This window comes from Somniosus microcephalus, chromosome 7 (genome assembly GCF_052327205.1).
Source record: "Somniosus microcephalus isolate GS21.2 chromosome 7, FLI_Smic_1.0, whole genome shotgun sequence".
Classification (NCBI taxonomy): domain Eukaryota; kingdom Metazoa; phylum Chordata; class Chondrichthyes; order Squaliformes; family Somniosidae; genus Somniosus; species Somniosus microcephalus.
The window spans coordinates 240103734-240130504 of NC_140993.1; the positions used below are offsets into that span (position 1 = coordinate 240103734).

General features: G+C 45.7%; 3 protein-coding genes across 6 annotated transcripts in view; 1 reads left to right on the forward strand and 2 right to left on the reverse strand.

Annotated features, from left to right (window-relative positions):
- LOC147115177 (fer-1-like protein 6) overlaps positions 1-26771 on the forward strand; it is a 904394-nt gene that overhangs the window by 190822 nt on the left and 686801 nt on the right. The window lies entirely within an intron of this gene.
- LOC147115178 (V-type proton ATPase subunit C 1-A-like) overlaps positions 1-26771 on the reverse strand; it is a 241258-nt gene that overhangs the window by 57612 nt on the left and 156875 nt on the right. The gene's annotated exons all lie outside the window — the stretch shown is intronic.
- On the reverse strand, positions 2250-17548 carry LOC147115180 (maestro heat-like repeat-containing protein family member 1). The gene is made up of 2 exons (XM_085993910.1): positions 17539-17548; positions 2250-7233 (listed from the first exon to the last, which is right to left on the reverse strand). The coding sequence occupies exons 1-2, from the start codon at positions 17546-17548 to the stop codon at positions 2381-2383; spliced, it is 4863 nt and encodes a 1620-aa protein (XP_085850036.1). The 3' UTR covers positions 2250-2380.

The following is a 26771-nucleotide window of genomic DNA, read 5'->3' on the forward strand; positions in this document are numbered from 1 at the left end:
TTCATGGTAATAGGTACCGCCCCCCGGACTGTAGCCATCGCTACTCTAACCCCTACCACAGTACCTTGCCCCTCCCAATGGACATCCCACCGAAAAATAGTAGCCAGGGCAGCCTCAAAAGAGTTTTGCTCCAAATGGAAAGATCCTGAATCCCTAGGAGGACACGGAACCTCTGTAGGATATGGATTTGCTGGCCTGTTCTCTATAGGCTATACTGGAGCCTATTTGGCCGCTAATAACCGGAACTACCTTATCTGTGGTCTCACCATCCTGGGTAATGCTACCATGGGGGCCCTCGATGCAGTCACTAAAGAATTGTCGGAACTCAGGTTATTCACTATGCAAAACAGATATGCCCTAGACTACCTGCTGGCCCGAGAAGGTGGTGTCTGTGCAATAGTAAAAGGTAAATGCCTTATGGGAGTCTGAGACCAGACAGAGAACATCACCCGCTTTATCACTAAGATAAGGGAACAGATGGATAATATGAAGGAAGCAAGTAACTGGGGAAACTGGGGATTTGGAGGATGGTCTGACTGGTTGATAAATATGGCCATGTACTCAGTAGCTGCCATCGTCTGTATTTTCGTTGGACTAGCAATCATGAAATGTGTGTTGGGAAGAATGCAGCTAGCTTTGGAGAAAGTAGGTGGCCCGAGGATGTTAGTAGTAAGACAGGCCAGTGAATGTGAAATGAAGGAAGTAAAGTACGATGATAATGAAGAATTTGATCGACTAAATAAGATAGACGTACCCGAATAACGGTTGGTTATCATAGAATGATAAAAGGAGGGAATGAGAATATCATTTCGAGAAACAGAAACCAGAAACTGTAAAAGCAGCAGAGAAGTAAAAAGGGCTAACCTGATCTTTAATTGTTAACGAGGCTGGCACCCATGATGTTACCCCTTGCTGATAGAAACAATGTAGCAGAAACTGTTTAGACTTTAGTGATTGCAAACACATTACCATAATGTTGAGGTGATCATAACACATTACCATGATGTTTACTTAGCTGTAACCCATTCAGTAAAATGTGACTTCTTTATTTCAAACTGCCAGACCAGGAAATCCAATTAAATGTATACATGCCCAGCTCATGATTGGTGCAGAATGTACGAGGTGTTAATGCTCTCTCAAAAGCAGGGATAAAAATGTAGCACACTGTATGAGAAATAGCTTGCTCTGTTGGGTTCGTTAGACTCTTGCAGGAGTCGGTGCTGACATTTCAGAGTAAGACTCCGCGGGTAATAAATCGTTTGAATTCTCCAGTTGTTCGACTCAGTGTTTGCTGAACCAGACTGAGGGTAAAAGAATCCGTTCCATCAAATCGAGCAGCGTTTTGGAACACAATTGTTTACTTTTTCCTTGCATTAAAAATGTTGCTTTATGTATTTAAGAGTGGTAACCTGGTACAGTTTGATTAATACTGTGGAAATGGGTTTATCACAAAAAATAAGCATTTTTAATAAGGTCTACCACCTGTGAGTAACCGGATTTTAAATAAGTGAAAGAGTTTTAAAACTATACCGAACCATTTACTATTTCATTGGTGTACAGTAGTCAGCTTCCTAGCAAATAAAATATTTAATATTTTAAAACTTTTAAAATGCGCATTAGTGTCCTTGCACCTTTTAAAAAAAAAAGCTTAATTTTAAGAGCCTCCTCAAAGGCCCACAAACAAGCGCAATTAGCGTAAACTTGCCATGGTGATGAATTTGACCTGGGAGAGGGGCTAGTTTTGTGGGCGGGGCTGTCTTCCAGTACACTGTTTTTTTAAACCAGCGCATGAGATCGCAGAAACTCGATTTGCACTGGACGTAATTTGTGCTTAAAATTCCTCGATCTTTTGCAATGGTTTGGCCAATTTCGGGCGAATTGCGCTGAAAAATACCAGCACAACCTGACGGAAACTCTAAGCTGGGGAGTGCAATGTCAAAGTTTGCGCATGATACGAAACCTGGCAACATACTAAATAGTGAGCAGAATATCAGACTCAGGACAGACTGGCAAAATGGGCAGACACATAGCAGATGCAAGTTAATGTGAATAAGTGTAAAGTGATGCACTTTGGGAGTGCAGGGAACTGCATCTATAAATAAACTAGCATGATGATCCAGTGAAGAATTACATGGAGTGAGGAGTAGGATCTGTGTCTAATGTCCAGTGTGAGAGAGAGAGAGAATCAGGAGCGGTCACTCCCAGTCACGCAGCAGTGGGACCTGCACCATTTGAAGACGCACCAATAGTTACAATGGAACAACAGGATATTGATTTATTTACAAACCATAAAATTACATATTTACAAATCAAGTTGAATGAATGATCACTTTGCTGCTAAGAGGACGCGGAGAAGGTTGGTGGCCTGAGCGTCGAGTCTTCAGTCTGATGGTGAACAGCAGCAGTTCATTGTGCAGATGTTCCACCAGGTGGCCCTCCGGGCGGGTTGGACACGTTCTGACTGTTGAAGTAAACATGCAAAGGCCACTGCATGTGCTTGCAGTTGTTCCTGGGGGCTCTGGAAGAAGGACTCGCAGTCCACGGCATATGAGGAGATCTGTTTGGGGATATCTTGGGCCAACTGTTGTGAAAGGTCTCTTAGGAGGGTCATGTAGTTCCTGGTGGGCTCCTTCGCATACTTGTCAATCAACAAGGAAGCCTCAACAGATCCAATGAGTGGGAAGAGCAACCATAGTGTTGATAAACAAGACCTAGTGACCTCCTCACTCTTTCCATTCAGGTGTAGCAACAAACGCACCAGGTTGGAATGGACCAGTCGGCAGAAGAAGGATCTGGAACCTCCAATTCCACACTTGGCCAAGATCCCCAACACTTTGAACGCTTCAGCCCGCACTCTATCAGACTCTGCCTCAAAGTGTGGTTGAATCCTGACGAGGATTTCCTCTACATAAGGTTGGATGGTGTTTGCTTGCAACTGAATTAAGTTCTTTGAGAGGCACGACAGCACCTCAAAGATTAGCACCTCCTTCTGGTTCTTCATGTTCCCCAACAGACTAATCATTGTGCACATCACTTGCAGACGCAATCCTTTATTCTTGGGGTGTGCTCTAATGTTGTACAGGCCTCTGACACACAGCAACCGGGTAACTGGAGAAGCATAGAGCAAATATCTTAACAATCTATTCGCCAGAATGCCTGTGAGATGCAGCTGTGAAACCAGGGGAGATTTTAACAGCTCTGCAAAGAAGGAAACCAAGGTGACTGCCTGACAGTCTTGAACAGTATGGAATTGAGTTGCCAGCTGTTTCACAATGCCAGTCAGACTGGCGCCAGCGTATCTCACCATTGCTCTGGCCAGCAGGACAACCCCCTTGTCAGACTTGCAGAGATCCATCATCTGGTCCCATCCTCCACTTTGCACCATATCATGAAGCACTGCTTCATTATCTGTTTGAGCTAGCAGGTCCTTCAGTGTCTCCACACAGTTCACACAGACATTGCTGCTTTCAGGTGTTAGAGGCTCAACTGAGAATTCTCTTTGCTGCAGTTGACCATCAGGAACAAAGTCACTGACCAGACAAACATTAACACACGAGCTAAGATAAATGAGTAGGACACTAAATATCTGCGGGAATAACATAGCCACCGCTTTTGCCGACTCAGGCTTAGTTATTATTTCGTGCAGCCCACAGATGGCAGCCAGGGATTCAAGGGTTGCGTTATCTCTGATGGGATAGGTTCTGCTCATTGCAAATTCTAACTGTTCGTTCAGTCTGTCCAGCAGCTCTTCTATTGTACTCGTGGCACATTCTGTGTCCTTGGCCAGTGATCGCCACACATCACTGATGTACTTGTCCGAAGGGACAGGGTAGGTGGGGAGACAGGACACAACTGTTGCTCTATTGTGTGAGGTCAGTATGGCGATACTCTGTAGAACTGAAAGTCTCACGTTCTCATAAGGAACTGACTGCAATTCAACGCTCAGCACGTGAAGTATCTCCAAGACCTGATCCCCAAGTTCACTGCCACGTTTTTTAATTATGTTTTGCAGGAGCACAGCGGCTGCACCGGAACAACTGAGGTGCTGGTCGGACAGTCCTTTGAGGGCCACAGAGAGCAAGCTGCCCAACTGGTCATGGGGCAAACACTTGGAAATTACCTCTGTGATCTGGCAGCATGCTTGAAAGATGACTGAAGCATCAGGGTTAGCTAACTGTTCCCTGACTTCTTTCAGAACCTCCAACTGCTCCTTTTGCTGATCCAGATTGCTGCCTTCGTACGGCAACTGAATCGACAGGATGATGCACAAGGTGTCCAGAGCCATCTGTCGAACGGGAAGCGATGGGTCTGCACAACGCGGCATCAGTCGTCCAATCAGAGTCCCCGTGTTATTTCCAGGCGTTACATTCTGAACATTGAGCTTCTCCCAGTAAAATTTCAGAAGCTGTATGGTCGTGTCCATGGCTCTCTCTCGCTCATGAGGTTTTGCTGAAATGATCCAGACTTCTACCTGATTGAAAATGACCACAAATCCTTCAGGGGACAGGTCCTGAAGCAATAATTGCTTCAGGAGCTCTTGCAGGGAACTCATAGTTTGGGTATAAAGTGTTCCCATTTCTTTTCTGTTACTATTCATGTCTTTGTCCAGTTCTGAAGGTAACAAGCTGAAAGTACTGGTCAGGCAGGTTTGAATCAATTTGCAGGTGTCAGCTCGGTTTGGCTCAATGTGTAGTTGTATCAGATGTTTGCAGGCATTCATGGCTAACTGTCGAACAGGGCTCTGCAGCAGCTCTGGTGGCTCGGCCTCGATAAGATCCAGCATGCATGTCAGCAGCTCCCTGTTTCTGATAAAGTTGAAGGGAGCTCTCTGGCGATTTGAATGTAGGGATCTGGCTATCAGAGTCACGGTCTGTATTAGGCTGAGCTTTAGTGCGAGATCCCTGGATTCAGTCTTGTTCTCCTGTCCACTTGTAATGTATTGGTTGATCACAGCCGGCAGAATGTGGGTCTCGATTGTGGACAGCATTAGTTCCTCAGGTGCGTAGAATGCCAAGTTCCCATAGCACAGAACCAGTGTGCTCCTGGCTTTAGCCAAATCCACATCAGGCTTGACCCCAAGAATATTCAGGAAACTTTGAGTTTTCTTAAATCTGTTGGAGTTAGCAAACTCCTCCAGGCTACTGAGGGTATCATGAAAGTGTGTCATGGCACAGAAACCAATGGCGAGAGCTGCACCCTCTCTCTCCGCACTCTCACTGTGCTGCACACTCAGTAGCATTTCGTAAAGCTCCTCCTTTATTTTTGTTGTGCGGGTCTGACGAAGCACTGTCCCAAATGATTTATAGAGAAAGCCTTTCTCTTGTGGGGATAGGTGGTTGGTGTTAATCTCTCTATGTATTTCATTAGCGAGCTGGCATGTCCATTCCTCGTCATCAATGGCATTGAGTGTTCTGGACAAGAACAGCAATAATTTCTCCTCCCATTCCTTTTGGGCCAGAGACTCCTTTGAATTCTTTAGTAATTGTTCAACCAATGATGGAAGCTCCTCTTCCCACTCTCTCTCAGATGCTGGGCGAATATTGAGGCTCAGGACTTGCATTAGCCTCAGTGCCGCAGCTCCTCGGCTTCCTCCCTGATATGGGCAACAAGAAATGACGAGGAGCCGGGTCAGCAGTGCCTGGGCTTTCGGGAGATTGGCATCTTCATTGTAAGTGAGGAAAAACCTCTCACTGCCGGCTTGCAGTTTCTTTTTTCCAAGATGTGCTGAACAATTACAGATTGTTGTTAAAGCCTTGGTGTACTGGGTCATGGTGACAAACTCCAGTAAGAATGGCCAAAGGACATCCTCCATCTTCACTGCAGCTGTGATCACACACATCACTGTTTCACATACTGTGACTAATTCCTCAGTTGTTACCTGGTCTGGCTGATGATTGGGTGGTTCCAGGGTCCCTGAATCAACAGATGCAGCACACTGTTGGATGACAAATTCCACCATTGCCTTTCCTCCCTCTAGCTCAAGGTAACCTTGCTGGGCCATGACACATATTACCTGGGCAATTAGTTTCTTCTCCTGATTGCTGCGCTTGTCCAGGAGCAGTGGTTTTATGGCAGCCACAATCTGAGCCTTCTTCCTCTCAAAATGTGAGGAGACCGATATGATGAGTTGCCTCAGTACATTGAGTGTTCCTACTCTCATTTTTTGGTCAGCGTTCTCCAACTGTGAGAGGAGAAATTCGACTATTGTATCTGCATAAGCTGGGACCAGAACTCTAAAACAGCAAAGGATCTTATTGCATTTCTTCGCAGCAAAATGGTTAGTATACCCTGCCGAAACACACATCTGCTGGTGGAGACTTTTAAGCAGATTGCCCATCTGTGTTTTCAGCCCCAGATACCTCATCTCTATGGCAACATCCAGCACCCGGCACAGACACTCTGTGATGGAAAAATGCCCTGGTTGCTTCTTGTAGAGAGACAGGATGCCTGGAATTATCCTGGGCAGCTCTTTTTCCAGTGCGTCCTTGGGCAGCAGGGAAATGACATAGCCTAGAGCTTCTACTATTGAGATCTTCAATTCAGAGGACTCCTTCTTGAACCACACCTTGAATAACAGACTATAGACAGTGTTGATTTCGGTGGAGAAAGAATCTTTAGTCACGTTAGGGTCTGAGGCTTTCTCCATATTTCCCAGATAGATCAGGATGCTCTTGCTAAAACTTCCTACCGCTGAGGCAAATGCAGTCTTCAGCTCAGCCTGTTTAACGCCAACGAATACTGGAATCATGATCCCCAAGATAGATTTTAGTAAAGGAACCATGCCGTACACATTTTCCATTGACATTTTTGTTAAGGTCTTGACCATGTACACATGCGGAAGGTGCCCTTGTTTGAAACTCTTTGTCGTCAACTGGACAACTTCATTTCTGAACCTGAAGCTCATGACAACCAGGAGATTGCTGGCTGCTTCCTGGCTGGCAGCTTGTGCTCCTGTTAACATCGTCATCCACATTGCAGCCAAAGAGATAACTTTCTCAGCAAGTGCTTGGCTGATTTGATCAAGGTTGTCCTTGATAATCATCGCCATGCTCTCCAATACTACAACACCGTATGGAGCTGTCCGCGTGGTGTGATGGCACAGATAGTCATGGCAGCTCATTAATACTATTTCTGGGTGCTGACGCCCCAATGTCTGGAGGGTCTTTGATATTCTCTGATGACAACGTTCATCTTCCTCGGCTATCATCTTCACGAAGGCAACCAAGAATGTCCCTCAATGTGGAAACAGTCAGCAGTCAAATTCTACAACTCTTCAATATGAAGAAAGGTTTCAACCAAATAATTTCTGTGAGTAATGATCAATTAAAGATTGTCTTTGTTCACTAACTCTCAGTATGAAATCAGATCTCTGCTCGGATGTTGTTCCCTGACTTCTTTCTCTCCAATAATTAACACTGTTCCTTTCCACAGTGTTTTAAATTTGTTCTTGGTGATCTTCCAAAATTTGGATAGATTTGATGAACGCACTTGTCTTTAAGCTCTCTCCTCTTTGCTCTCTCATGCACAAATGCACAGTTTGAACCACTTTGCTGTGTCTTGTCCACCCGTGGTTTCTGGGTTGTCATGGTTTTCATTGTGAGGCCATGTTACATGACCCCTCAGTTGTGATGTCGTCCTGGGTTATGTGCCCATATAAGTCTTGTCAGCTGTTTATGGCAGATTAAGGTGGGGGGGGGGGTTGTTGTTGTTGTGCCTCGACAGGAAGTAAATTATAAAGGGATTGAAGCTGCTTCATGAGGTCATGAAGTTATTGTGACATCAGAGCACTTGTTCCAATCGTCACTCCTTTAAAATCCTTGTTCTCTAGTGCCTACCACCCTGGTTTCTCACCCACATATCCTCCCTGATTTCCTCCTTCAACCTCTGGACTCAGTGACTCCTCATCCTTGGTCATTTCAATCTCCATTTCAACTTCCCTTGCCCTCTTCTCATCTGATTTTACTGCTCTCCTGTCATCCTTTAAACTCTCCTACCCATATTGATGGCCTCTAGTTATGCTCTTCCCCACAAGTAGAAACATTCTCTCTGTAACAACTTTATCAACATTTTTCATAATTTTAAATATCTCTAATAGGTCACCCCTCAGCCTTCTCTTTTTCCAAGAGAAAAGAGACCCAGCCTGTCCATCATTTACTGATATGTATACCCTCGCATTTCTGGTAACATCCTTGTAAATCTTCTCTGCACCCTCTCCAGTGCCTCTATATCAGTTTTTATCAAACAATTGGAGCTTTCAAGACCGAGGTCGATAGACATTTTTGTTGGGCAAGGGTATCAAGGGATATGGAGCAAAGGCGAGTAAAGGAGTTGAGATGCAGAACCAATTGAACGGAACAGGCTCGAGGGGCCGAATGGCCTACTCCTGTTCGTCGGACTTATTTACCACATTGGGACCAATACTTGACCCAACCAATATTTTACCCTAAATGCTTTGGTTCAAGAAGGCGGCCCACCACCACCTTCTCAGGGCAACTAAGGATGGGCAATAAGTGCCAGCTTTACCAGCGATGGCCACATCCAGAGAACAGTAACTCAGGCCACCATAATATTCAGTTAACCACCCTAGGGTTGTACAGCTCAAAGTGCTATGTCCTAACACAACCTGTTGCATCTTGACACTCTCTTGTGCTGTGGTACAGCATGTTGTGTATTAAACTGGAGTTATACTGTACTCTGTGCAAGCTGAAGGGGGTCTCGCACCTCAAGGCTTTAATGTGCTCGCCAGTCTCGTGTGTTATACTGCCACTTTTGAGTTGATGCGTACCCAAAGTCACGCTTAGTATAATAGGAAATGTATTCACACCAGCATCTACCTGCACTGATCTCAGTCATTGCATCCGGCTAAAGGAAGGAAAGATTGCGGCAAATCACCAAGGGACAAACTGACCCTAATGTGAGAGTTGGCTGTCGAGTGGTCCCTATCTCTGGAGAACCAAACAGGTGAGGGAAGGACAACCAATGACCAGAACAAACAAATGAAGACCATGCCATTTAGAGTCATTTTAATGTTTTCCTCCTTAGGTTGGATCTCAGAACAGATTAAATCAGGCAAACTCTATTTATCCAGAAGAAATCAACTTTTATAAAGTCACAGGTGAATTAAATATGGAAGTACGCACACCAATTAACTGACACTATTAAACAGCAGGGAGTTCTCCTGGTGGACTGGCTAATGTTCATCTTTCAGACACTACCAACAACAGATTAGCTGGTCATTCAACTCATTGCTGTTTGTGGGGTCTTACTGCACAAATATTGGCTGCCAAGTTTGCCTACATAACTTTCACTGCACTCCAAAGCAGACATGTCATAATGTGCTATACAAGTATATACCCTTGTTTCTCATTGTATATGGTTGGATCAGATAAGGGGAGAAAATCTTCAACTAACAGAGGGACAGAACAGAGCTCCCTACAATAGCTGTCACTTAGGGCCCCGAACTTTACATGTATTGCAGCACCTGAAGTTTCTCCCTATTCATGCACCTTCCAATTTGATGAGAAGTACTGCTTCACTCAAAGCAATTTCTAAAACACTTCAAATGCAATTACATAACTCCAAATATGTAGCAGTGTTTCCATAGGATTATTCAGATACATAGCAAAGCGTTGCGCAGAGCCGACAAGTTTTCCATTACACATAATGATAGCAAGCGAACTAATTCACTAAAAAAGTTTAATTGATCTAATAATGCACCTATGATACCTAGATAAATTCAAATATACCAACTTTACAACACAAGAGCACAATTTCAAATCCACATTAAAACCATGGACTTTGCTTAGTGATGAAAATTTGAACACACTAATCCTTTTAAACCTTGAGCTTGGGAAGGCTTGTCAATTGCATTTTTCAATCGTTCCTCCAGCCTAATGTATTCTCTGAATAGATTCCAAGCATGAATTGTGGCAATTTTGAATTAAGCAAGCAGCAAGCTTGATTAAAGCATTTAAAAAAAAAAACTCTACGAGGTAGTATCTGGGAGTTTGACAGCGAGACTGTCCCGGACTGCCATATAAGAACATAAGAACATAAGAAATAGGAGCAGGAGTAGGCCAATCGGCCCCTCGAGCCTGCTCTGCCATTCAATAAGATCATGGCTGATCTGATCCTAACCGCCAATCCACTATCCCAGAACCATCTCCTGAATCTAACAGAATTAGACACACGAAATAGGAGCAGGATCAGGCTACACGGCCCCTGGGCCCGCTCCGCTACCCACAGGGCCATGACCGATCCGAAACTAGACTCATGTCCAATTTCCTGCCCGCTCCCCGTAACCTTTAATTCCCTTTACTTCTAGGAAACTGTCTATTTCTGTTTTAAATTTATGTAATGATGTAGCTTCTACAGCTTTTTGGGGCAGCATATTCCATGGACCTACCACCCTCTGAGTGAAGTAGTTCCTCCTCATCTCAGTTTTGAAAGAGCAGCCCCTTATTCTAAGACTATGCCCCCTAGTTCTAGTTTCACCCATCATCGGGAACATCTTCCCCGCATCCACCCGATCCAACCCCTTCACAATCTTATATGTTTCAATAAGATCGCCTCTCATTCTTCTGAACTCCAATGAGTAGAGTCCCAATCTACTCAACCTCTCCTCATATGTCCATCCCCTCATCCCCGGGATTAACCGAGTGAACCTTCTTTGTACTGACTCGAGAGCAGGAAATGTCTCTGCCTTGAGTCACTTCAGCTCAGAGTTGTTAAGTTGGAGTGTGAGTTAGCAACACTCTGACATACGGGGGTGGGAAGGAATTTCTGGACAGTTTACTCCAGAGTACATTCACACCTCAGAGGAAAGCACTGGTGCAGGAAGGGCAGAAGGAACCTAGGGAAGGTCAGACTGAGGGGAGAACAGCCACAATGCTGACCTAGGCACCATGGAGCAGAGGGTTGTCCAAAGAGGGGTGGAGGAGCAGAATAGAAACGCAGTAGTTATCGGTGATTCAATAATATAGGGGGATAGATAGCATCCTCTGTAGCCACGTTAAAGAGTCCCAAAGGGTGTGGCTGGAAAGAAATTTGGAAAAGGAGGGAGTAGATCCAGTTGTCGTGGTCCATGTCGGGACCAATGACATAGGAAAGAAAAGGGAGGAGATCCTGCTAAGGGAGTATCATGAGTTAGGAACTAAATTAAAAAACAGGACCCCAAGGGCGGTAAGCTCAATATTATTACCCGAGCCACGTGCTAATTGGCATAGGGACAAACAGATCAGGAAGGTGAACACATGGCTAAAGGAGTGGTGGGGGAAGGAGAGGCTCCATTTCATGGGTCACTGGCACCAGCACTGGGACAGGAAGGAGCTGTACCACTGGGACAGGCTGCATCTGAAGCAGGTTGAGCCCAAGGTCCTAGTGAAAAGGATAAATAGGATAGTAAAAACTTAAACTAATCAATGGGGGTGGCAGTCAGAAACAATAGCAAAAGTGATTGTTTAAAAAAAATGAAAAGGGATAAGAGCAGAGTGTAGGTCACAAGCAGTGATAGATACTCCAGGTTGTGGGAATACTAAAATAACTAAAGTGGTTACAGCAGAAATGACAACTAAGAAGTATATTAAGTTAAACGGTGCAAGAAAGACAAGGCAGAAGGACAGGTTAGGGTTGCTTGCTCAAATAAGAGTTTTATATACTAACGCACGGAGTATAAGAAATAAATTGAGTGAATTAGAGGCTCAATTTTGCTTAGAGGGTATGACACGGTGGCCATTACTGAGACATGGCTGCAAGTTGGTCATGATTGGTAGATAAATATTCCAAGTTATAAGGTCTTTAGAAAGGATAGGGAAACTGGAGGGGTAGCATTACTGATTAAAGATACTATTGCACATTAATAAGAAAAAGCAATCATTGGCGACTCTATGGTTAGAATTGAGGAATAATGGGAAATGTCTACAGGTCTCCTGATAGCAGCAATGAAGAGGCAGAATGTATTAATTCAGATTAGAGGGGCTTGTAGCAAAAGTAGAGTTGTTTTACTAGGCGATTTTAAAATTCATAGATTGGGATGAGCAGAGTAGCTCAAGCCAGAAAGGTAGTGAATTTGAGTGCATTCAAAATAGGTTTCTAGATCAATATGTTCTAGAACCAACAAGAGAGCAGGCCATACTAGATTTAGTTGATGAGCAATGGACCAGGTTTAGTTAATCTAACAACTTGTATTTATATAGCTTCTTTAATGTAGTGAAAGGTCCCAAGGCACCTCACAGGAGCACTACCCAACAAAATTTGACACCGAGACACAAGATATTAGGACAGTTGGCCAAAAGCTTGGTCAAAGAGGTAGGTTTTAAGGAGCATCTTAAGGGAGGAGGTAGAGAGGCGGAGAGGTATAGGAAGAGAATTCCAGAGCTTAGGGCCTTGGCAGCTGAAGACACGGCCGCCAATGGTGGAGCGATTAAAATCAGGGTAGAGCAGGAGGCCAGGACTGGAGGAGCGCAGAGATCTCAGAGGGTTGTCGGGCTGGAGGAGGTTACAGCAATAGGGAGGGGCGAGGCCATGGAGGGATTTGAAAACAAGGGTGAGAATTTTAAAATTGAGGCATTGCCGGACCAAGCCAATGTAGATCAGGGGTGATGGGTGAGCGGGTTTTGGTGCGAGTTAGGATACGGGTAGAGTTTTGGAGGGTGGTAGGTGGGAGGCCGGCCTGGAGTGCATTGGAATGGTCAAGTCTAGAGATAAAAAAGACATGGATGAGGGTTTCAGCAGCAGATAAGCTGAGGCAGGGGCAGAGATGGGGCAAAGTTACGGAGGTGGAAACAGGTGGGCTTGGTGATGGAGTGGTTATGTGGTCTGAAGCTCATCACAGGGTCGAATACGACACCAAGGTTGTGAACAGTCTGGTTCAGTCCCAGACAGTGGCCAAGGAGAGCAATGGAGTCAGTGGCTAAGGAACGGAGTTTGGGGCCGGTACCGAAGACAACGGCTTTGGGCTTACATAGAAACATAGAAAATAGGAGCAGGAGGAGGCCATTCGACCCCTCGAGCCTGCTCCACCATTCAGTGCGATCATGGCTGATATCCAAATTCAGTACCCTGTCCCTGCTTTCTCCACATTTCCCTTGATCCCCTTAGCCGTAAGAAATAGATCTAACTCCTTAATGAATTGGCCTCAACTGTCTTCTGTGGTAGAGAATTCCACAGGTTCACCACTCTCTGGGTGAACAAATTCCTCCTCATCTCAGTCCTAAATGGCTTACCCCTTATCCTTAGACTGTGACCCCTGGTTCTGGACACCCCCGCCATCAGGAACAGCCTTCCTGCATCTAATCTGTCTAGTCCTGTTAGAGTTTTATAAGTTTCAATGAGATCCCCTCTCATTCTTCTGAACTCTAGCGAATATAAGCCTAATCGACCCAATCTTTCTTCATACGTTATTCCTGCCATCCCAGGTATCAGTCTGGTGAATCTTCGCTGCACTCCCTCCATGGCAAGAACATCCTTCCTCAGATAAGGTGACCAAAACGGCACACAATACTCAAGGTGTGGTCTCACCAAGGCCCTGTACAACTGCAGCAAGACATCCTTGCTCCTGTACTCGAATCCTCTCGCTATGAAAGCCAGCATACCATTTGCCTTCTTAACCCCCAATGTATAGTTGGAGGAAATTTCTCCTCGTTGGACAGCAGGGTGGAGTGGTCGAGAGGTGGTGGTGAGGCAGAGCTGGGTTGTTGGCAGCCTACATGTGGAACAGGACGTTTTTTTTTCGGATGATGTCACCGAGGGGCAACATGTAGATGAGAAATAGGAGGGGGCCAAGGATAGATCCTTGGGGGCTCCAGAAGCTAACAGTGCAGTAGCAGGAAGAGAAGCCATTGCAGATGATTCTCTGGGTACGACTGGATAAATAAGAATGGAACCAGGCAAGGGCAGTCCCACCCAGCTAGACGACAGAGGAGGGGTGTTGGAGGAGGATGGGGTGGTCAACTGTGTCAAAGGCTACAAACAGGTTGAGGAGGATGAGGAGAGATAGATTACCACGGTCACAGTCACTTGGGATGTCATTTGTGACTTTGATGAGGGCCGTTTCAGTACTGCAGCAGGGGTGGAAACCTGACTGGAGGGATAACACAGTAAGGGAACATTTATCTAACAGTGATCAGAATATGATCGATTTCAATGTTAGGTTTGAAAAGGAGAAACGTAGCAGTTACTAAGATTCTAAATTTTGGTATGGCTAACACTATCAGACTGTGAGAGACTGATGACAGCAAACAGGTCAAAACTGTTACTGAGTAAAACTACAGATGTACTATAGGAGGTGTGCAAAGAATTTAGCTAATACAGGACCAGTATATATCCACAAGGTGCAAGAGCACTACTTAAATACAGAGTGATTATTTGCACAAACAAATTTGAGTCGTTCAGCGTATGTACACCATATGGGGGCGGAGCTTAAAGACCGTCCTCCCCCCCCCCCCCCTCCAACCACTGGAGTCACGCACGCGCACCCATCGCTCCAATCGTGCATGCACCCAGGTTTCCTGTAGGCTCAGAGTCAGGAACTTGTTTGGGGGAGGGGGAGTGAGGAGGAGAAGAGAATGTCATGAACTTGTAGAGGTGGGGGGGGGGGCGGCGGGAAGATCAGGAACTTTGGTGGGTGGGCGGAAGGAGAAGAGGGGTCAGGAACTTGTTGGGGGCAGGGAACAGGAGAGAGAGAAGGTCCTAACCCAGGAGGGTGAGCCCTATCTGTTCTCTTAAAGCAGTAGTGTTAGCACTGTGAGCTCGAGAGCCTGGCTGTCACAATGAATGGATCAAATCGCACATTGCAAAGATATTAATTACTCAGGCAGACAGGATCTAATTACACAGTCCAGACAAACTGTTGGGTGTGTCTTGTCCTCCAATGGGACCAATCAGAAATTTGCCGTTGCAAATAGTTACAGCCTAACAAATAAAACAGCCATGGTCGGCAAAAGCAGTCCGAGAGAACATAAAACTAAAGGAAAGAGCATACAAAGAAGCAAAGAATAATGTAAATCCAGGGGACTGGGAGAGATATAAAGAGCAGCAAAGGAAGACAAAAAATACACTAAGAGCTACAAAAAGGGAATACAAAAAGAAACTTGAGATACCTCAGGATTAACGCAAAGTTTTTACAATTATAATAGAAGACAAAGGGTAGTCAAGGGTAATGTGGGCCCATTTAAAACTAATATGGGCAATATTGTAAATGAAACGAAGGAAATGGCAGACTTGTTGAATAATTACTTTGTGTCAGTCTTCACGGTAAAGAAAGAGGATAATATACCCGACATGCCAGGCAAACTAATAATGAATCAAGGACTGGAACTCACTAAAGTTAACGTAAGCAAGAAAACAATATCAGAAAAATAATGGCACTAAAGACTGACAAATCCTTTTTACGCAGCGAGTGGTGAGGACCTGGAACTCGCTGCTGACGGAAATGGCAGAAGCGGAGACACTCAGGCCTAGAAATTGGGTTGAGGCGCCAAACTGGCGCCAAGTTCGCCTGAGCGCAGGATTTAGCGCAGCGTTCGAGTCTTCAGCGATCGTCCGATATTCAGTTTCATTGCCCCTAGAGGGACACGGGGCGAGGTTCGAGGCGTTCCGTGTTCCTCTTAGGGTGCTGAAACTGAATATCGCAGCGCAACGTGCCGCAGCGCCACACGCTGTGGCACGGCACGCTGCGGTACTGCAGGCCTTCCTCCCATTGTTAAGGGGGAGGGGCCTGCAACAGCGCGATCCCCGATCGTGAATGCCGGCAAAAGAGCCCGGCACCGAGTAGAAGTGCCGGGCTCTTGGGAAACAGCTGGCAATGCCACGGATGGTGGTCAGGAGGCCGGGGACGGAGGTGCTGGCAGGCGGCCGCCGAAAAAGGCGGCCGCCCCGCACCTCCACCTTAACTTGCGCCGCTGCTGGCACAGTAAGGCCCCGTGAACCGGGCGCGGGTAGCGAACGGCGCAACTGCGGCGTTCGCAACCAAATATCGTGAACGGGGTGCGAATGGGGCGCTGCGCACACCGATGACGTCATCGGTGGCGGCGCAGCGCAAAAGGCTAACGCCACCATTATCGCCCCAACTCAATATCGCGGGAGGCACAGCCAGTGGCGCTACAGCCACTGCCTGCCTCTTTAGGTGCTAACAAGTGGCGCTACTCACCCAATTTCTCCCCCTCAATGTTTTCAAGGGGAGACTGGATAGGCACTTGAGGGAAATAAACTTGCAGGTCTACGGGGATAGAGCGGGGGAATGGGACTGACTGGATAGCTCCGATGGGCCGAATGGCCTCCTTCTGTGCTGTTATGACTCTTTGGGGAGAGAAATTCGGTATCGCCCCGTTTGAGGCGCAATTATCGGCCGGGCGCAAAGTTTAGCGCCTGGCACTAATTATCGCCTCCGACTACAAACTTGGGCTCTGTCGCCCCGGAGGTGCTACACGCCTCTCTTAAGGCGCTAACGCCGAGGAGCGAGGCGCTACCTCAGAGCACTGGCGAAGCTCATGTGATGTCAGTCAGCAATGGAACACAGAAACACTGGTGCCGGCCAGTTCTTAAAGGGGAGGGTCGATCTTGCTCTACATCCACATCCTGCTCATTGCAGCCTTGAATCTCGGCCTGGAGAGACCTGTACATCAAATCTGCTGGAAAGAACAATGGAGAGACCCAGGGAAAGAGCTCAGAGTGCAGCCCCCTGTAATCTCTTCTAAATCGATGCAAGGAAGGTCAAATCAAAATGAACCTGCAAAGTGCTGCTCAGTACCCAAAACTCCTTCACACAGTGTTGAATCTCTCCAGAAGTCTCTCAGAATGTGTGATGCAAAAATGTCGCAGACAAAAAAAGGTAGAAAGCGGTCGCCTTTAAATAGCGCTCCCCCAGTCCCTTCCTGACTGCAAAGCGCTCCCCTTAACCTGTCGTTGCTAGCGGCAGGCGGTAAGGCAGGGGCGCCAATCAATATCCAGTCCGGGGACTACCAGGGTGTTGCACGCTTGACTGACGTCATGATCTGCGGGTGCAGGAGATCGTGGCGGTAGTGTTTAGCGCTGCCGCAAAAGGTCGGTCAATTTCGTGAGCAGCGCAAACATCGGCGCACCCGGACGCTAGTTGCTTTGCGCCCCATAGGGCACTAACGGGAGGCGCAATGCAACCAAATTTTCCCCCTATGACCCTTAGAAAATGGAGTTAATTCTATGATTGACGGTGAAGGTGTTTGGCCTTCCTATTTAATTGAAGTTCCTTTGTGGATGGATATTCTCTTGTGATGGAGCTGTTCTTTGGTTGATCCATATTGAAGGTATAGAACATGACCAATCAAATCATAGAAGTTTAAAGCACAGAAGGAGGCTATTTAGCCCATTGTGTCTATGCTGGCTCTTTGTTAAAGGAATCAAGAACTAATCCCACAGACCTTCTCTCTCCCCAGAGCTTAGTCCTCTGTGTCAAATATTTACCAGATTTTCCCTTGAAAGATGTGATGGTCTCTGCCTCAACTATTCACCATAGCAAAGCATTCCATCTCCATCAACTCTCTGTGTAAATAAATTTCTCCTTACCTTGCTCCATGTTCTCGAAATGACAAATTTAAGAACATAAGAATTAAGAGCAGGAGTAGGCCATGTGGCCCCTCGAGCCTGCTCTGCTATTTAATAAGATCATGGCTGATCTTTGATCTCAACTCCACTTTCCCACCCAATCTCCATATCCCTTGATTCCCCTAGCGTCCAAAAATCTAACTATCTCAGCATCTACAGCCCTTTGGGGTAGAGAATTCCAAAGATTCACAACCCTCTGTGTGAAGAAATTCCTCCTCATCTCAGTCTTAAATAGCTGATTTCTTCTCCTGAGACTATGCCCCCGAGTTCTAGACTCTCCAGCCAGGGTAAACAACCTCTCAGCATCTACCCTGTTAATCCCCTCAGAATCGTATATATTTCAATGAGTTCACCTCTCATTCTTCTAAACTCCAGAGTATAGGCACAATCTGCTCAATCTCTCCTCATAGGACAATCCTCTTATCCCAGGAATCAATCGAGTTAACCTTCGTTGCACCGTCTCTAAGGCAAGTATATCCTTCCTCAGATAAGGAGACCAAAACTGTGCGCAGTACTCCAGCTGTGGTCTCACTAAAGCCCTCTACAATTGTAGCAAGACTTCCTTACTCTTATACTCCAACCCTCTTGCAATAAAGGTCATCATGCCATTTGCCTTCCTAATTGCTTGCTGTACCTGCATGCTAACTCTTTGTTTTGTAGGGGGTGGTGTTTGGAGTCAGCTTCACCTCTGACTTATGAGCGGTTTGAATCGCTCCCACTCCCTTGGTTCTAGACCTTGGACTTATTTGGGGGTTGTGATAAAAGTGCAGCAGACAACTGATTTTTGGTGCAAGAACTTTGATTTTTATTTGAGAAAGAAAAATATAACACAATAATAACACTCTAATAAAATGGGGAAACACTTCGACATACACGAGGGAAAAATTACAGTAGACAAATTTCTCACATCTCCCAATCCCACCTTACTAGCTAAGTTAGGCTCTGAAGGACCAGGGATAATGCTCACCAAAATGACTCCTTGACAGTTGAGCTGGTTCGCAATTTCGGGGTTCGCTAGATGTGTCGTTTGGGGCCTACCGTACCCCGGACGCGGTAGAGGACTTCACCTGCGTATCTGGTCAGACTTCGTGAGTTCACTGATGAGGTAGGGTGCGTATTGGATCTATCAGGTGAGTACCCAATTTTCTTTGGTTAGAAATAGGGCCTAGAGTCTTTTGAATAAAAATCTTACCCAGGGGTAAGTCAGGATAGATTGTAGAGTGGAAAAACTTGCGGATCTTCGGTTTCTTCCAAGTTGGTTTTTCGTTGGTCATGGTGGCCCAATATTACCCGGTTGGCTGTGGGTAATATTCGGTTGGTTGTTTTGTGGGGCCCTTGGTGCCGCAAGGTGTCCGATGGGGGTGTGTTACTTCTTCTTCTTCGAGAGAGAGAGAACTGCTTCGAGATGCTTGCTCCTTGGTCTTGATGTTACTCAACGATAGCTCTTCTCGTGGTTGAACTTGACTCCTTTGGTTTGAACGCCTTTGATCACCCTTTACTTCTGGAACAGGCCTCCAATTATACCAATCGAGACCTGCTAATCTGCGTGCCAAATCAGTTCATGTTATTGTTAGATTTTGGCAGGCTCGTTAATATTAAGTTGTGTAAATTGTTTAAGCGATTTTGAGATGGCTTCCTGAGTTGTTGAAGTAGTTTAACAATGTGAGAATTAGTGGTGAATTGTCCTCAAGCTTTGAGTTTCTTGTGGGGCCTGAGATTTTTTGTGGGTTGGTGAAACGATTTGGTTTATGCATGTTTTTGGATGGGTTCTGTGAGGCTGTTCTTCCGTGGGTCTAGTGTTAGCATGTAAATTTCTAGATAGGGGCCGAGTGATGTTCACAGCTCCCCCAGACAGTTTGGCTATCTCGAATACTCAAACTGTCTACTGCAGAGGTAGATCCCAATTCTTTGTTGCAGCCTTTTCCCAAACATGCCTGAACATGTCCTTTTAAAATGCCAAGTCTGTTTCTGACCTTGAATCTCCTTGTTAGGCCCAACATGCCCTTTTTATCACTCCTGAAGTTTTTAGCAAGGGTCCAAAGTCATTTTAATAGGGTTTTCTTCATTTTGGGGATCTGTTAATTTTGAGAATCCTACAATTTCCTGTATGAGGACACCTAAATCTCTCTGAACACCAACATTTGATAGTTTCTCACCATTTAAAAAATATTCTGTTTTTCTATTCTTCCTACCAAAGTGAATAAACTCACATTTTCCCACATTATACTCCACCTGCCACCTTATTGCCACTCACTTAATCTGTCTATATCCCTTTGCAGGCTCTTTGTGTCCTCCTCGCTGCTTACTTTCCCACCTAGCTTTGTATCTTGGACACATTACGCTCAGTCCCTTCATCTAAGTCATTAATACAGATTGTAAATAGCTGAGGCCCAAGCACTGATCCTTGTGGCACCTCACTAGTTACAGCCTGCCAACTGGAAAATGACCTGTGAATCGCTACTCTCTGTTTTCGGTCCATTATCCAATCCTCTATCCATGCTAATATATCATCCCCAAACCCATGAACCCCTATTTTGTGTAACAACCTTATCAAATGCCTTTTGAAAATCCAAATGTATTACATCCACTATTTCCCCTTTATCTACCCTGCTAGTTTCAACCTCAAAAATCTCTAATAAATTTGTTCAACATGATTTCCTTTTCATAAAACCGTGTTGACTCTGCCTAATCATATTATAATTTTCTAAGTGCCCTGTTACAACTTCTTTAATAATGGATTCCAGCATTTTCCTGACGACTTTCTCTTAGGTAGTCCCTCGGAACGGAGGATGACTTGCTTCCACGCTAAAAATTAGTTCTCAGATGACAGATGGGTCCAATGTGGGACCTACAGTCTCTGTCACAGGTGGGGCAGACGGTGGTTGAAGGGGCGGGTGGGTGGGGTGCTTGGGTTGACGTGCGCTCCTTGTGTTGCCTGCACTTGGCTTCCGCTTGCTCCCGGCGAAGAGACTCGAGGTGTTCGGCGCCTTCCCGGATGCTTCACCTCCACTTTGTGCGGTCTTGGGCCAGGGATTCCCAGGTGTCGGTGGGGATGTTGCACTTTTACAAGGTGGGCTTTGAGGGTGTCCTTGAAGCATTTCCTCTTCCCACCTGGGGCTCTCTTGCCGTGTCGGAGCTCCGAGTAGAGCGCTTGTTTTGGGAGTCTCGCATCGGGCATGCAGACGATATGGCCCGTCCATCGGAGCTGATCGAGCATGGTCAAAGCTTCGATGCTGGAGATGTTGGCCTGAGCGAGAACACTGATGTTGGTGCGCCTATCCTGCCAATGGATTTGCAGGATCTTGTGGAGGCAGCATTGGTGGTACCTCTCCAGTGCTTTGAGATGCCTGCTGTTATTGGTCCATGTCTCTGAAGCATACAGGAGGGCGGGTATCACTACTGCTCTGTAGACCATCAGCTTGGTGCTGGGTCTGAGGTCCTGGTCTTCAAACACACTCTTCCTCAGGTGACCGAAGGCAGCACTGGTACACTGAAGGCGGTGTTGGACTTCATCATCAACATCTGCCCTTGTTGACAGTAGGCTCCCAAGGTATGGAAAGTGGTTCACGTTGTCCAAGGCCTCGTCATGAATTTTGATAATCGGAGAGCAGTACTGTGTGGCGGGGGCAGGTTGGTAGAGGACCTTTGTCTTACGGATCAGGCCCATGCTCTTGTATGCTTTGGTGAAGGTGTTGACGATGGTTTGGAGTTCGGCCTCAGAGTGTGCGCAGATGAAAGCATCATCTGCATACTGTAATTCGATGACAGAGGATGGGACGACCTTGGATCTGGACTGGAGGCAACGGAGGTTGAACAGTTTCCAGTTTGTTCTGCAGATTAGCTCCTCTCCAACGGGGAGCTTACTGAGGGTGAGATGGACCATTGTAGCCAGGAAGATCGAGAAGAGCGTTGGTGCAATGATACAGCCTTGCCTGACCCCGGTCCATAAGTGAATTTGGTCTGTGGTGGATCCATTGGTCAGGATCATGGCTTGCATGTCATCGTGAAGCAGGTGGAGGATGGTGACAAACTTTTGAGGGCAGCCGAATTTGAGGAGGACACTCCATAATCCATCACGGTTGATGGTTTCAAAGGCCTTCGTGAGGTCAAAGAAGGCCTTCAGAAGGATGTCAGGCTAATTGGCCTGTAGTTCCCTGTTTTCTCTCTCCCTCCTTTCTTGAATAGCGGGGTTACATTTGCTACCTTCCAATCCGCTGGGAACATTCTAGAATCTAGGGAATTTTGGAAGATCACAACCAATAAATCCACTATCTCTCCAGCCGCCTCTTTTAGATCCCTAGGATATAGGCTATCAGGTCCAGGGGATTTGTTGGCTTTTAGTCCTATTAGTTTCTCAAGTACTTTTTCTCTACTGATCTTATTTACTTTAAGTTCCTCACTCTCATTAGCCCCTTGGTTCCCCATTATTTTTGGTATGCTTTTTGTGTCTTCTACTGTGAAGACAGATACAAAATATTTGTTTAAAGCCTCCGCCATTTCCTTATTCCCCAATATAATTTCTCATGTCTCAGCCTCTGAGGGACTATCTTCTATAGGACCTTTGCTACTATCTTCCTTTTTACATACTTGTCGAAGCTCCTACAATGTGTTTATATATTTCTTGCTAGTTTACTCTCATATGCTATTTTCTCCCTTTTTATCAATTTATTGTCATCCTTTGTTGGTTTCTAAAGCTTTCGCAATCCTCAAGCTTACTATTATTCTTCGCAACATTATATGCCTCTTCTTTTAATAGAATACTATCCTTAACGTCTTTAGTTAGCCACAGATGGATAACTTTTCACATGGAGTTTTTATTTCTTAATGGAATGTATATTTGTGGAGAATTTTGGAATATTTCTTTAAATGTTTGCCACTGCTTATCCACTGTCATATCTTTTAATCTAATTTCCCAATCTACCTTAGTCAACTCATCCCTCATACCTATGTAATTGAATTTATTTAAGTTTAAGGCACTGGTTTCAGATTGAAGTATCTCACTCTCAAACTCAATGTGAAATTCTATCATATTATGATCACTCTTCCCCAGCGGATCCCTTACTGTGAGATTTCTAATTAACCCTGTCTCATTACACAATACAAGATCTAAAATTGCTTGTTCCTTGGTTGGTTCCATGACGTATTGTTCTAGGAAACTATCTCGAATGCATTCCATGAACTTGTCCTCCAGACTACCTTTGCCAATTTGATTTGTCGAGTCTCTATGAAAATAAAAGTCCCTACAATAATTGCATTACCTTTGTTACAAGCTCCTATTATTTGTTGATTAATACACTGTCTAATGGTACAGCCACTGTTAAGGGGCCTTTAAATTACTATCAGTGTTTTCTGCCCCATGTTATTTCTTATTTCCACCCATACTGATTCTACTTCGTGATCTTACGAGCCAAGATCCTTTAGAAACATAGAAACATAGAAGATAGGAGCAGGAGTAGGCCATTCGGCCACTCGAGCCTGCTCCGCCATTCAATGCGATCATGGCTGATCATCCAAATTCAGTACCCTGTCCCTGCTTTCTCCCCATATCCCTTGATCCCTTTAGCCTTAAGAAATGTATCCAACTCCTTCTTGAATATATTTAATGAATTGGCCTCAACTGCCTTGTGTGGTAGAGAATTCCACAGGTTCACCACTCTCTGGGGGAAGAAATTCCTCCTCACCTCAGTCCTAAATGGCTTACCCCTTATCCTTAGACTGTGACCCCTGGTTCTGGACTCCCTGACCATCGGGAACATCCTTCCTGCATCTAGTCTGTCCAGTCCTGTCAGAATTTTATAAGTTTCAATGAGATCCCCTCTCATTCTTCTAAACTCCAGCGAGTATAAGCCCAATCGACCCAATCTCTCCTCATACATCATTCCTGCCATCCCAGGTATCAGCCTGGTGAATCTTCGCTGCACTCCCTCCATGGCAAGAACATCCTTCCTCAGATAATGTAAGGGGTTTTAGATCACAGAGGTTTCTCTCTCTAGAGGCCTCTCTCTCTTGCACAGTAAAACCGTGAGTGGTTCGACCCACTCGCCCCTTAGATTCTGTACTCTGGACTTTGGGGCAGGAACTACAATGTAGAGAAAACTCTTGTAGACCAAGTTTGATGAAACAAAATGGAATTTTATTGCATAATGTAAAACAAATCAAAATGCAAGCAAATAAGTGGGTACATGGGAGGGGAAAACGCAAACAAATCATAATGACACAGTACTAACTAAGGCAAATACAGGCATATTATACTCTACAAAGATCATCATGAAATGGGGAAAACACACGGAACATCGAGGGACAACAACTCATGTTAATTATACCCTTAAATGTCCACCCCCTTAAACCTATCTAGATCCGATTATGAAGGGCCAGAAACATGCTCACCAATCCAACTAGGAAGTGTAAGGTTTTGAAACAGGTCTGCGTTTGATCCTTTCAGGCGTCCTGTGTCCACGTGGTTGGTGGAGCCCCAGCAAACTGCGCCACACCTCTCTCCTGAGGTGGGGGTTGGGGACGGCTGGACACCGGCTGGTCTGGATGTCGGCGGGGTCGGGGATCGTTTGCTCGACCCCGGTCAGAGGAGCCTCGGGCTGGCCCCCATCATTTCTTCTGTCGGTTTTAATTGTCTCTTCTCCCGAGCCGGAGTGGGTCGATGGCCTCTTGTTTCGTCAATGGCCCGGGGTTGGTCGATGATCTCCTGATGTTTTACCCTGGGGCGGGACGCCGGCTCAAACCGTCTTCTTCTCCTTCTCCTAGCGATGATGCTACCGATACGATGGTAGCACCACGATGGCCTCCCTTGATGGCTTCTTTCCACGATGGCTGCTCCGTCTATGGCTTCCTCCGTTCTCTTTCTACCTCTGGGTTCCCAGATATACTTCTCCTTCTCATCAGAAGCCCCTATCTCGCACCAAATCAGGTTAGTCTTTTGTTTTAATTTTGGCGGGCTGACAGCATAACAGGGTAGTTATTGTATTTTAAACTGTTCTTGGATGGCCGGTAACGGGCCATCTCTGGTCTGGAATGACCTTCATTGTTTTTAATGTCCTGGTGATGTCCTTAACGGGTCCTTGATGCTCTTCTCATGAATATGAAACTGTTCCCTTTTGTCTGGTTAAACATTTAGATGGCCTTTATCTACAGGCTGATCTTGACTGGATCTGCATCCAATCAATATGTATATGTGGGTGTCTGGTTTCGTTCTCTCAGAAACGGCTTCCAGGACTTACTGTGGGCTGAATCCACAAAGCTGTCTGAGGACTGCAGGAACCATTTTAAAGTGTCCCAATAAGTTGGTCACGGGGTCTGGTGGCCAATTTGAATGCCCCTTTTTCCTAGGCTTCTTTTAAAACAGTCTTTAAAATCATGGCCTCTTCTGCCATTCGACCCTTTATAATATAAAGTTCAATTTTGCAAATCCTACACTCCCCCCTGATGATACTGTAACTTGCTTGAAGTATCATAATTCTGGGTGAGCAAAATTTTCTGACTTTCCATAATCAAACCATCCCCAGTATTTACCTATCTATGACCCCACAACACATGCATTTCCCATTTCAGAAAAAACCTAGTGTACATTAAGCATCTATAGATGGCAATACTTCAGATGTGAAATTTGACATACTCACTTCCAGGCGTGGAGGGGGGCCTAATACCCCTACATCACCTGGTGCATACACACTATCTTTTAATAATAACAACACATCTAATAAGCTTCAGGAATAAAAATAAAGTACACACACGAAAAATCAAATGCACATGAATACATATCAAAATAATACAGAGGAGGGAGGGAAAACTTTAACTTTATACAGAGCAGCAAAAATCTAAATGGGTGTCTCTTCTTCTATCCACACATAATGCTCCCTCCATTCCCCTCTGTTCTCATACCTTTGCGAATGTTTGACCTTTTTACAGTGTACAAACAGTAAATAAACTACAATGACAACCTGGCACACGACAAGAATGTGGGAGGCTATCCTAATCCAAGAAGGGACTTCTATACTAGTGAACAGGTCCCACCACGGCGGGGTCACTATATCCAATATGTTTGCCCCTATCTCTAAAGTCTTCTGCTCCAGTGTATAGAAATGTTTCTGTGAAACAACAACGGCTTTTAATATCTTGGTGAGGTGTTCAGGGAGAGGGGGAATGATATATCCAAAATGTGCAACGAATTGCTGCAGATCGGTGAAATTCTCTTTAACAGTGATGTGAACCGTGGAAGGTTCAGGAATGGGGACAATTCGCTCTTGGGCCACTTGAACTTCTGCCCTGGGCTTGAAACAGAAGCTGCTGTCACTAACTGGACACCAACCGTGCTGTCCATGTTGGTAGTGGGGCGCTGCAGTGGTGACACAGTATGTCCCACCTCCTATATATGCCACCTGCGGGGGCACATGGCCTTGTGCCATTGCCTCCATGGTGCAATTTATAGGCTCCGCACCAGCAGTTCTGAACCCGCACTGTGGTTTTGAATGGGCATTCAAGTGCTGGGGACACAGGATGATGTGTGCTCCCCGGCTCCGGCACCCCGAGAGGTCGGTACCTATCATTGCATGCTCCCATCGAATGACATAAGGTGGGACCCCTGTGTAGCGAATGTGCGCACCCCCCTGAATGACTCCAATGTTCTCCACCCTGTATACCGGGGCGGGTTTAGCTGTCTTTCCCATTACCGGCATTCTTACCACTATACCCATAATGGTGTGATTAGACCGTCCACAGTCCACTGGGACTGGGTAGGCTTCTGAAGCTAGTCTGAGCTGGCACGGACTCAATGCATTCGCAAAAGGGTGGAGGGCTGCGAGGTGCTTGTTGCTGATCCAGGAGGGGACTAAACCTTGTTTCAAATCCTCCAGGTTACTGCGGCCCTCGCCCAGTAACCACGCCCCGTACAGTACACAAGCTTCGTTCTGCGCAGCCTGATCGGACGCATTCCGATCCTCCCTGATGAGAGCATTTACTGTTCTGGCGTGTTTTTCCAGCTCAGCTATAATTTCTTTTAAGTGTAGTGTCATGGCCTGGTCCTCATGTAACTCATCATGGCCTGGTCCTCATGTAACTCAGAACCCACTACCTTGTTCTCGTCAGTCAGTATCTTTCTTAACTGTGTTTTCAAACCATTGATCTGGGTTTGCAGCTCCATGTCATTCAGTGTGTTGATGATGGAAGTTCCTGTATTAAAAGCT